The sequence below is a fragment of the Lactuca virosa genome, chromosome 7 (genome assembly GCF_052849685.1).
Source record: "Lactuca virosa cultivar CGN04683 chromosome 7, Lactuca_virosa_CGN04683_v6, whole genome shotgun sequence".
NCBI classification, from domain to species: Eukaryota; Viridiplantae; Streptophyta; class Magnoliopsida; order Asterales; family Asteraceae; genus Lactuca; species Lactuca virosa.
Window position 1 is genome coordinate 249,815,419 of NC_136432.1, and position 11,783 is coordinate 249,827,201.

At 38.0% G+C, this 11,783-nt stretch overlaps 2 protein-coding genes across 2 annotated transcripts; both read left to right on the forward strand.

Moving 5' to 3' along the window:
* The first annotated feature begins 413 nt into the window (after nt 1-413).
* Nucleotides 414-2,647, forward strand: LOC145124382 (small COPII coat GTPase SAR1A-like). The gene is made up of 3 exons (XM_079059705.1): nt 414-1,110; nt 1,302-1,433; nt 2,182-2,647. Exons 1-3 carry the CDS (start codon nt 982-984, stop codon nt 2,500-2,502), a joined length of 582 nt encoding a protein of 193 aa, XP_078915831.1. The 5' UTR covers nt 414-981; the 3' UTR covers nt 2,503-2,647.
* Nucleotides 2,648-8,715: 6,068 nt separating this feature from the next.
* LOC145127710 (uncharacterized) lies at nt 8,716-9,162 on the forward strand. The gene has a single exon (XM_079062857.1). It carries the CDS (start codon nt 8,716-8,718, stop codon nt 9,160-9,162), a length of 447 nt encoding a protein of 148 aa, XP_078918983.1.
* The last annotated feature ends 2,621 nt before the right edge of the window (nt 9,163-11,783 follow it).

The following is an 11,783-nucleotide window of genomic DNA, read 5'->3' on the forward strand; positions in this document are numbered from 1 at the left end:
ATCTCCTCTTCCTTATGCTCCTCTTATTTTCACTTGAAGTACAAGATTTACCTGAAGTCGTTTGCTGTTGATTTTGACAGGATGTATTCGTTTTTCATCATTTAGCATTAGATGTAATTCAATCAATTTGTTTTCTTTATTTTCTTTGTTTGTACTTTTCTAACGCCTTTGTTGTTTGTTTTATTTATATATATATCATTGAGCCATTAAAAAAATTCTTAAGAATTCTTTCTTTAGAGTCATATAATTCAATGTAACGACAAAAGATTCACCATCTTGTAGTTTAAACCTAACATTACCAACATAAAGAACACCAAAAGATGCAAGAAGTATGTACCTTGCTTTTAGCAACAATTAGTTGAACAATCCCCTTTTGCTATATAATCTTCATTAATTAGCACTTTTCACATACAAATTTTGTTTGTTTTTTGGTGAAATAGTATATTAAAATCTTACAAATATTTAAAACATTTTTTTCTCAGCTCAAGCTATCCGAAAACTACTTTTATATCAAATAAAAAATCGTGTTACAAGAAGAAACTATATACAAAAAGAAAAAAAGGTTTACTACTATAGGGACCTAGAATGCTAAAGTTTCAAACAATGTCGACCACAAACTGAAATAATGAGTTTTACAAGGGTGAAATTATGAAACTTTTTGTCTTAAAAGCTAACGACAAGACCTTGAAGCAGATCCAACGGCTCACATTTACCCACACCTCTTCTCCCCAAAGAGAGTTTTCCAACTTGTGCTGTGCCATAAAATCCCACTTCTATAATCCTCCTTCTCACTAGGTTTTCTATTTCGGGAGATACAACTCGGTTGATTCCGAAAAGCGTTAAACTGAATCATCGATCGAGAGATTTACGAACCGCTATATGTTCGTGGAATCGATTGATTTGGTTTAATAGATTTGGAGTTTTTCGTGTTTTGTGGAGTAATCAGAGGTTTAATTTTGAAGTTTTTAGGGAATAGTAATCATGTTTTTGGTGGATTGGTTCTATGGAGTTCTGGCATCGCTAGGTCTGTGGCAAAAGGAGGCTAAGATCTTGTTTTTAGGGCTCGATAATGCCGGCAAAACCACTTTGCTTCATATGTTGAAAGACGAGGTTCGTTCTGCAATTCAGTTTGCTTTTGTTCGAATTAGTATGTTCTTATTACACAATTATGGTATTCGATTGTTGTTTGCTTTCTGTTTTTGCATAATTTCCATGTAGCTGAAATTGGTATAGAGGTTTTTCACACCGACGGTGTACGGATGTTATGTGTGTTTGTTTTGATGATGGTTTGATCTTCGCAGAGACTCGTTCAGCACCAGCCAACTCAGTATCCGACATCTGAAGAACTGAGTATTGGGAAAATTAAGTTCAAAGCCTTCGATTTGGGAGGACATCAGATCGCTCGTAGAGTCTGGAAAGATTACTACGCCAAGGTATCAAATATTCCTTCCCTCCTAAAGGAGTAATCCACTTTTGATTTCTGAAATCCAGATATATTACACCAAAAATCTGTTTATCTGTAGATTTATCGTAGTTATAGGTAAGTATGTACTAAATTTATCTCAAACTAATAACATCTCTGTGAATTTTGAATCTAAAAGTTATGTTTTTGATGCTCAAAAGTCAAATGTTTACCTTTTGGAGTTGATCATTGAGTTGGATCTTTTTAAGAATTCTATGATACAAATGAGTGTTGAGTCGATAACTTTACATGTGATCCTCCTTTTTTTGTTTTGAAAGTTGTACTTTCTACTTTCCAAATAAGAGGCACACTTTTGTGACTTTTGAGGTTAAGTAGACTGCAATCACAGAACTCCATGGAATTTCTGTTATAACTGCTGGCTGTTCTAGGAATATTATAGACTATATGAGTATCTGTCTTGCTTCATGTTCAACATTATAGAGTTATGTCAATGGAGATGAAGATGAATATGAATCTTGAAGAAAACCTTTCATATGATTAAATCCATTTCAAGTTTTCTACTCTACCCAACTCAACTATTTAGCTACTAATGTATGGGTGTATGTTTCATAGTACAGGATCATTTTTAGAGCTTTACAATGCATTTTGCCTTATCGATTTTGCTACCTAACTATACTCTATTGATTAAAGTACAAACCAAATATCTCTTTGATTAGAATGGAATGAGTTATGTGTATAAATTGTTTATATATGTATAGGTGGATGCAGTGGTATACCTAGTGGATGCATATGATAAGGAAAGATTTGCAGAGTCAAAAAAAGAACTAGATGCACTTTTGTCAGATGAATCATTAGCAAATGTACCTTTTTTAGTCCTAGGCAACAAGATTGACATCCCTTATGCTTCATCAGAAGACGAGTTGCGATACTTTTTGGGCCTAACGGGCCTCACCACAGGCAAAGGGAAAGTAAATCTTGAAAACTCGGGTGTTCGCCCTCTTGAAGTCTTCATGTGTAGTATTGTCAGAAAGATGGGGTATGGTGATGGCTTTAAGTGGGTTTCTCAGTATATCAAGTAGTTGCTTTGGTTTGGTTTGGAAGGGAAAAAAAAAAAAAAATGTTATATTGGATTTGGATTTGAGGATATATGTTTGTTTGAAAAATGGTGTGTTTTATAACTGAATGGATGGATATTAAGTATGAAATTTTATGTTTGGTTTGGTTTCTTTGGGTGTGAAGTTGTGGTGCAATCCTTTTTGCAAATGTTATTATATGGCTTAGGTTTCATAAAATGATTGCAAAAAACTAAATCCTTGCATTTTTGTCTATAAAAGAAGCTATGAAGTTTCGTTTTTCATATCATACGACTATTCCTTCCATTACAACTTTTATTACAAAGATTTTGTTTCATGATATGTTTGGTAGTTCATCCAACAGGGTGTTCAAAATCGGATATTTGGATTTAGGATAGTTGATTTTTAGTATCCAAAAACCTAAAATTTTGTTCACAACCAAATTTAAATTTAATTATAGAACCTAATGTTAACCATCATGTGTAAATTAGGTTGAATGTTGCATTCTAAATGGTTATATTCAGAGGTTAACAGACAACACCTTACTTTTAGAGCATTAACCTTACTTTTATAGCATTAGAGGGAATCATATATATGTTGGCGTCCCACTTGGTAAATAATTCCAACTAACGATATGGGGTTGGATAAAAAATGGTATCGATAAATTTGAAGCAATCAACGGTAGGAATGTCAAAGAGGGCAAGGACATTATTGCATACAATAATAATAACATAAAGGAAATTAGAAAGAATGAGAAATGGATTAAAAAAGTCAAAAAAATAAATTAAAGATACGGATATTAGCGATGTCAAACTAAACTAGACAATTTGCAATTTCTCTAATAGCTTCACCGTGTGGAATAATATTTTCAAGATGGGGAGAAATTATTGGGGATTTTAGGTTACAATAGAATTGTACATGCGTAAATTCTCTTAACATCTATGGGTACATGCAACCTAAAATGAATCTATATCTTTTTCACATCTAATAACAACATACTTATGAAGAACACAATCTAGAACCCTATGAATCGAAACTCATGGTTTAGGATACATACATTTTTGTTGATTCCAATCAAGTTAATAAGGATCTTCTTGTCTCTTTGAAAAAACTATCTCTAATAGTATGCAAACCTCTAATGTTTCACACCCACAACACAAGAAACCTTAAGATTGAGAGAAGAGATGAGAGAGAGGTGAGATTTTCGGATTTGCTCCTTTGGAATACGTCAGCCGAAAATATAAGGGTTTAAGGCTCTGTTTATAGCTGCTAGAAAACCCTAGAAACCCTAAATTTGAGCATATAATAATAATATTTCAAATTCAGTAATTATCTACTTTCCTAATTATCAAATAGAGGCTTCCAAAAACCCTAACAGGGTCATCAAAACTGTCCACCCTGTGGAAGGTTCTGGATCCTCTCCATTGTTCAACTATTGAACAATTACAACTAAGCCCTTATACCTTTAATTAATTCTAAATAACCCATAATTAATTATTACTATTTCTAATTAAAATATGAATCATATGATATATTAATAAATAATTTTATCTCTCTCCTCTAATCAATCCAAGCCATTTCTTGGTTACGAGGGAAACCCAAAAAGGAGTTTACGTTTATTCTTCAACGTCATACTAATTTAGTTAGGACCTTAGACACCTTAATCCAACAATCTCCCACTTGGATAAATCGCTAACTACAATTACAAGTACAACTCCGAATAACCAGTAAAGAGTGTTTTCTAAAGACACTGTCAAACTCTGATTAGACGTTGGTCCTAAGATAAGTGATCAACTATCCATTCGTTCTTCCTGATATCGTATGGACACGAGACATGAATTTAAATCAATCTCATTATCCAAGATTATGTTTCCCGATTTCCTGATTTGTGATGACGCCATCATACTACTAATTAAACACACAATTTAGTCTTGGTTGGGCCCATCACTATAATGTCACCTTAAAACTCTGAGGGGCCTAAAGATATCGTTTTTCCTGTTAAGGCAAAATGAACGAATAAACTTTGACTATATAATCATACATTTTACCCACCAACTCATAGATGGTGTCATAACTAGGAACTCTCAGACTCAAAAACCAAGCCAAAGGAGTCCTGTATATGTAAAGATCGTAACTATACTATTATTATGTTATGGTAATGTAATTTTTGAGAATTATACTACTCTAAAGTCTCCTAAGTCAATGCAATCAAATAAGAAATTGAAGTTATGTCAAAATATTAAGCACATAAACAATAAAGCCAACAAATTGGAGTTCATACACTTTAAGACCATGAACTCTTCCCTAGAAACTAACCAAGACCGTGAACCACCTTAAACCATCAAGTCTTGGCCGTGAACTACCTTAGGGACAAAAGAATGGCCGTGAACACTTCAAGGATGGAAGGATTGGACGTAAACCCCATAAGGGACCACCACTTAGACCGTAAACCACCTTTAGACCGTAAACCTTAGTTTAAGATCCATTTAGACCGTAAACCTTAGTTTAAGGTCCATTTAGACCGTGAACCCCTTCCAATTCAATTGTTTTTACGGATTGTGAGCTGTAATTGGCTATTTTCCAATGCATACCTCAGTAATCTATGCATTACCCACCAGTTATCCAAGTAAACATCCCATCCAATCCTTATCCCCATACAAGGAGTGTAAACCCCATTTCTCATTTCACCAAACTCATTTCATTTCTGTGAAACCTCCGTGAACTCTCCGAAGAATTCAAGCCAAGTCCAGAAGCCATTTCTTCACAATTCCCTTATAATATTTTGTAAGTAATTCTTACCTAGCTAGATATTTCATACATTTAATTGTTGAAATTCTTCTAAATCACACATAACTTCATGTGTTGACAACATTAGGGTATCAAAATCCCCAAGAAGTTCATCCAACACTCCAAGTGTTCTAGGCCCCAATATTCACCTCATCTCTTCATCCACACCTTTTCTTTACTCAAGGTGAGCTTTATACCCCTATTTTTTAGTTTTTCATTGTTTTGGGAGAGGATACAAGTCAAAGTCTTGTTTAACTCTTGATATATTTGCTTGTTATGCATGTATGCTATGTTATATGTGCTTGAGGTTATGAAACTCCATATGAATTAGTTCAAGAACTCAAGATTGTGGTTAAGTCTCAAGAGCTTGGACTATGTTTCACATATTATTTGTTGATTAGAAATAAAAACTAGTGTTATATGATCTATAATTCATAAAACCTTGTGTCAAGAATCACAATGTTTGCTCAAAGAAATTGTTTAAACAAAGTTGTTGGACATAGTATTTTGGGATGTTAAATTATGAATATATTATTATTTTGGACCAATGCGGCCATATATATATATATATATATATATATATATATATATATATATATATATATATATATATATATATAAGGTCCATTTTGAACATTTTCCTAAAATGTGAGTCTAAAATGAGTATTTTAGAAGAAATGACCCATTTTCAACAATTCTCGTATTTTTGGTTCACTCATGACACTTTTTGACAAATGTGGGTCTTATTTGATTATTTATAAAAAGAATGGCCATTTATGTTAATATCGATAATATTGAGTCATTTTTGATAAATATGATTCAAAGTGGATTATTTTCAATAAACCAAATGAAACGAAACACCCAGTCAATGAGCACAACTAATGTTACGAAAAAAAATGAAATATCTAGTCAACGAGTGCAACTATTGTTATTTATTAAATAAATAATGGATTTCGACTATGTGCGTAAATATCGGTTAGTATTCTAGTCAGACGCATCTTCACCATACTCATATAATAGTGTACGTTTAAAGCCCTGTAAGAGTTATAACCAGAGTTTCCTGGAGGGAGAGCGGAAATTTGTGTATAGATCTATACGGGGTTAACACCCCGCACCTTCGCTGTTCGCTACAGCTAGACCGACCAGTCTAGGGTGACAAATGTCTTCAACAAAACCGACGCCTGAAGAACGTCTAGACAGACACTCCGTCATATTAGTATGGTTATAACGACTCACTTAGAATATAACAAAATATATTTATGCGGATTACACCTTTTGTTTACAATCAACTATGGTTTGGTTACCTCAAACGAAATTTTACCACACAAGTCTTAGGGTTTTAAGGCTACTACTTTGTACATCAGAAAATATAGGATTTTCTGGAGAAAACGATTTTATACAATTACGAAAGGTAATAAACTAAAGCACACATGCAACTATACTTGATTGGAAACAAGACTCACAACTATTTTAACAGAAAATATTGGATTTTCTGAGTTTCTAAACTATTACAAATTTTTATACAAAAACGCTTATGAACTCACCAACATATTATATGTTGACGCTTTTTCAAACGACTTGTATTCTCAGGAAATCAGTAAGCAAGTTTATGGATCGCGGATTCTGGATTATTTTGCTGTAGTTGGAATTTACTTACTAATGTCTCTTTTGTGTAATTTGAGAACATATACATGATGTAAAAACAATGTAAGTTTGTTATCTTAATGTATGATGTTTGGATTTGCTATGTTTCATTTATATTCAACTGCTATGGTACTGCACAATGACGTCACTTGCCTCCGGACGTTTCCACCGTTCTGGTCCGGGGGTGTGACAGATTGGTATCAGGGCATTGTTTATAGCGAACTAGTATATCTAGCCATACAAGATATACAACTATAGACACAATGGGACTAAAATACTCTGACTAAAAGAACACAAACATGTGTACATGTTAGAACCAGCATCATAACAAGCTAACAAATAAAAGTCTTTAGAAGAGTTGGACATCGCATTTAAACCTGGGCAGTTATGTAATCGTATTGTGGAGAAATATAGCCTGATCAACTATACTTGTTCAAAATACGACCAACATGTGCTTGGGGGTGAGCATGGTGGACAATGAATCTAAAACTTACCATCTAGTTATACAAAAGTTTTAAGAACCCAACCTAAACAATTAAAAATACTATAGGAGTATTTTGCCGCTTCGTAAAATTTTCTACACTCTTCTTACGCCCCTATTCTCGTACAGACGACATCGCATGATTTCATTTGTCAGACGATCCCTATTTCCCTAATCATGGAAATGGAGGGTGGATCAAAGAAGACCCAGAGGAAGAACCTATGGAAGAACTTGAAGAAGAGGATATCAATGAGAGGAGGAAGAAGAAGAAGAAGAAGAGGATGACGTGTCGAACGCTGAGTCCGAAGTCATCAACCCTCCTTACGTCAATAGGGTACCTCCACATCATCTGGGCCCCAATGACCCCATACCTCCATGGGCCTATAACATCGAGAGATGGAGCATGCATCAACAACAACCACCTCCTTATGGAATGGAGCAAAGATTTTACGATCTTCGTCAGGGAGGACCCGCTGACCGCGCTCTTCCGGTAATGGTCCGACGGATCAGAGATATTGGCGACCAGGCTCAAGTGACCGCCAATCAGATGGTACAAATGAGAGCTGCTTCGGAACAAGCGAATGCTCGCATCCAGGACCTTGAACGGGGACATGTCCCAATGGAGCGCTTGATTGAAGACCTTGCCGCTGCACGAGCAGAGGTAAGAGAGTATCAGGTGCGACACGCTGCTCTTGAGGAGAGAGTACGAATCGCGGAGCGCCGATTAGCTGAACTTCAGGGTGCGTCCTCATCATCAGCCACACCATCCGATGCTCTTCACCACAAGTAGGATCTGCCCTACTTGTTGCCATTATCGACAAAACTCTCTTTTGCTTATGAAAGTAGGATTAACTCTAAAAACTAAGTAACCACACTCCTCGTAGAATCTATAAGCTAGCAGATTTCGTTTCCTCTATGTATCGAACGCCTTTCAAAGGCAAATTTTCATGCGTGTACTAAGAAATTATCGTTAATGAGACAGTTATGTGTTTTATTTGTAATGTATCTGCTATGTTTTTCTACTATTGGTTAATGTTGCGTAAGCGAACCACCACGACCTCTAAACCATCATCGAAATCTGAAATCATTATATACTCATTGTCCTTCTGTTCCATGGCAGAAAAATGCCAAGAAGGTCGACCCGCAGAAACAACAACACAACACCACCACCGTCGCCTCCGCCAGATATGAACTCTGCAACCTTTCAAGCAGCAGTCTCAGCTGCAGTGACAGCGGCTCTAGCCCACATTCAAACTGGAAATAATGGTGGTGGGAATGGCCAAGGGACAGGAAGCTCTCACTAGGGGATGAATCAAGGGCCTATAAAGGTCTGTACCTACAAGGACTTTTCTAATGCAAGGCCCCACACTTTCAACGGGACTGGAGGAGTCATAGCCTTGAAACGATGGATAGAAAAGGTTGAGTCGGTTTTTGAAATATGGGAATGTCCGGAAGGGAGTAAAGTGAAATTCGTAGCCTGCACGTTCATCGACCAGGCGCTGTCATGGTGGAATGGTTACATTGAGGCTATGACACTCCCTGTGGCAAACGCCATGTCATGGGAAGAACTCAAGGAGATGCTAGTGGCCGAATACTGTCCCCGTGGGGAAGTACAGAAACTCGAGCAGGAACTATGGAACCTTACGGTACAAAACTCGGACATCAATGCTTACATCTCAAGATTTAGTGAATTAGCGCTTTTGTGTCCTGGTATGATTACGTCTGAAGGAAAGAAGATTGAGCGATTCATTTAGGGATTAACGTCTCCCATCCAAGGAAATGTGATTGCCTAGAAACCCGAGACCTTTGACAGTGCAAAACGACTAGCTAAGAAGCTTTATGATCATAGTGACGAGAAAGGTACCAAAGCGACCGAGGGAGAAGGCAAACAAGAGGGAAGTAACAAGAAGAACTGGGAGAACAAACGAAAAGGGCGATAGACTTTAGGGCCATCCAATAAACCACAGATAGTAGCAGTCCACTCTGTTACCGCTCCATCCGCACCAGCTCCACTCGTTCCAGCCTCAACCACACCAGGGCCTGCCAAGTCATACGCGGGTTCCAACCCCAAATGTGACAAGTGTAATTACCACCACCTCAGGGCATGCAAGGACTTCCAATGCACAAATTGCAATCGAAAAGGGCACACTGCCCGATATTGCAGGATACCCCCACAAAAAAACAAGCAGCCCAATGACAACAACGCCGGAGCCAGCCGTGCATGTTACGGATGCGGAGAAACCGGCCATTTTAAACGCAACTTCCCCAAGAACAACAATCAGAACACAGGAAGGGTCCTAGAAATGGGGCAAGGAGAGGCGGTGCAAGATCCAACTGTAGTGACTGGTACGTTTCCCCTCAACAACTTTTATGCGTGCATTTTATTTGATAGTGGGGCTGAGCGGAGCTTCATAAGTCAAGAATTCAAAAACTTACTCAATCAAAATCCCTAAAAATTGAACGAAACTTTCACGGTTGAAATGGCCAATGGTAAAACAGAATCAACCAACGATATCTACGTAGGGTGCACGTTAACATTAAATAATCACTCCTTTCCAATCGATTTGATGTCTGTTAATATTAGGAGCTTTGATGTGATTGTTGGTATGGATTGGTTAAGCCCCCACCATGCCGAAATTATGTGTCACGAGAAGGCCGTTCGCCTTCATTTATCCAACAACGAAACCCTAATAGTTTATAGCGATAAACCTGGCACAAACCTCCGATTCATTTCTTGCATCAAAGCACAAAAGCGCTTGCATAAAAAGAATCACGCCTTTCTCGCTCTTGTTGTGGTTAAAACAAAGGAGGAGAAAAACATCAACGATATTCCAGAAGTACGTGACTTTCCAGACGTATTTCCCGAGGATTTGCCAGGGATACCCCCCGAGCGTCAGGTCGAGTTTCGAATCGATCTTGTACCTGGAGCCACTCCAATCGCCAAATCACCTTACAGGCTAGCTCATGCTGAAATGAAAGAGTTATCTAGCCAACTAAGCGAACTTCTAGACAAGGGATTCATCAGGCCGAGCTTTTCACCTTGGGGAGCTCTGGTCCTGTTTGTAAAAAAGAAAGACGGATCTTTCAGAATGTGCATCGATTATCAGGAGTTAAACAAGCTTACTGTCAAGAATCGATACCCACTCCCTTGAATCGATGATCTATTCGACCAGCTTCAAGGAGCCAGCTACTTCTCCAAGATAGATCTGAGGTCCGGATACCACCAACTACGGGTCCGAGACGAGGATATTCCAAAGACTGCTTTCCGAACCCGCTATGGACATTTCGAATTCGTAGTCATGTCTTTTGGTCTAACAAATGCACCCGCAGCCTTTATGGACCTGATGAACCGAGTATGTCGGCCGTTTCTCGAAAACTTTGTGATTGCTTTCATCGATGATATACTCGTTTAATCTAAGAGTAAGAAAGAACACAACCAACATTTACGGCAAATTCTGGGAACTCTAAGAGTGGAGAAGCTATATGTAAAATTCTCCAAATGCGAGTTCTGGATTCGTAGAGTGGAATTCTTGGGACATGTAGTCAGTGAAGAGGGGATACATGTGGACCCTACCAAGATCAAAGCTGTTGAAGGCTGGGCAACCCCAAGAACACCAACGGAAATCCGACAATTTTTGGGCCTTGCTGGTTATTACCGAAGGTTCAACCATAATTTTTCCAAAATCGCCAAGCCTCTCGCCGCTCTAACCCAGAAAGGTGTACCTTTCCATTGGAACGATAAACAAGAAGATGCTTTCCAAACCCTGAAATAAGCCCTCTGCAGTGCTCTAGTGCTGTCTTTGCCAGAGGGAACGTAAGATTTCATAGTGTACTGCGATGCTTCTAATCAAGGGTTAGGCTGTGTGCTTATGCATCGCGGAAAGGTGATAGATTACGCATCCAGACAACTAAAGACCCATGAAGTAAACTATACCACCCATGATCTCGAGCTAGGAGCTGTGGTCTTCGCCTTAAATATTTGGAGGCACTACCTATGTTGTACGAAGTGCACCATCTTCACAGACCACAAGAGCCTCCAACACATTTTGAATCAAAAAGAATTGAACATGAGACAACGGAGATGGGTCGAGCTGCTAAACGACTGTGAATGTGAGATTAAGTACCACCCAGGCAAGGCTAATGTGGTAGCCAATGCCTTAAGCCGAAAAGAGTACTCGAATCGCCGAGTAAAGACACTGACAATGACCATCCATTCCCATCTGTCCTCACAAATCAAGGAGGCTCAGCAGGAAGCCTTGAAACCAGAAAACGTCGCAAATGAGGCATTGCGTGGAATGGAAAAGAATCTGACGGTCAAAGAACACGGAGCCTATTATCTTATGGACCAGATCTGGACACCGAGGTTTAGTGGATT

Excerpts from the sequence above, each read along its gene's own strand:
- LOC145124382 (XM_079059705.1), top strand. The coding sequence starts at position 982 with ATGTTTTTGGTGGATTGGTTCTATGGAGTTCTGGCATCGCTAGGTCTG. Across the intron at positions 1,111-1,301 it reads TTCATATGTTGAAAGACGAG|AGACTCGTTCAGCACCAGCC; the intron begins GTTCGTTCTGCA and ends TGATCTTCGCAG. Across the intron at positions 1,434-2,181 it reads GGAAAGATTACTACGCCAAG|GTGGATGCAGTGGTATACCT; the intron begins GTATCAAATATT and ends ATATATGTATAG.
- LOC145127710 (XM_079062857.1), top strand. The coding sequence starts at position 8,716 with ATGAATCAAGGGCCTATAAAGGTCTGTACCTACAAGGACTTTTCTAAT.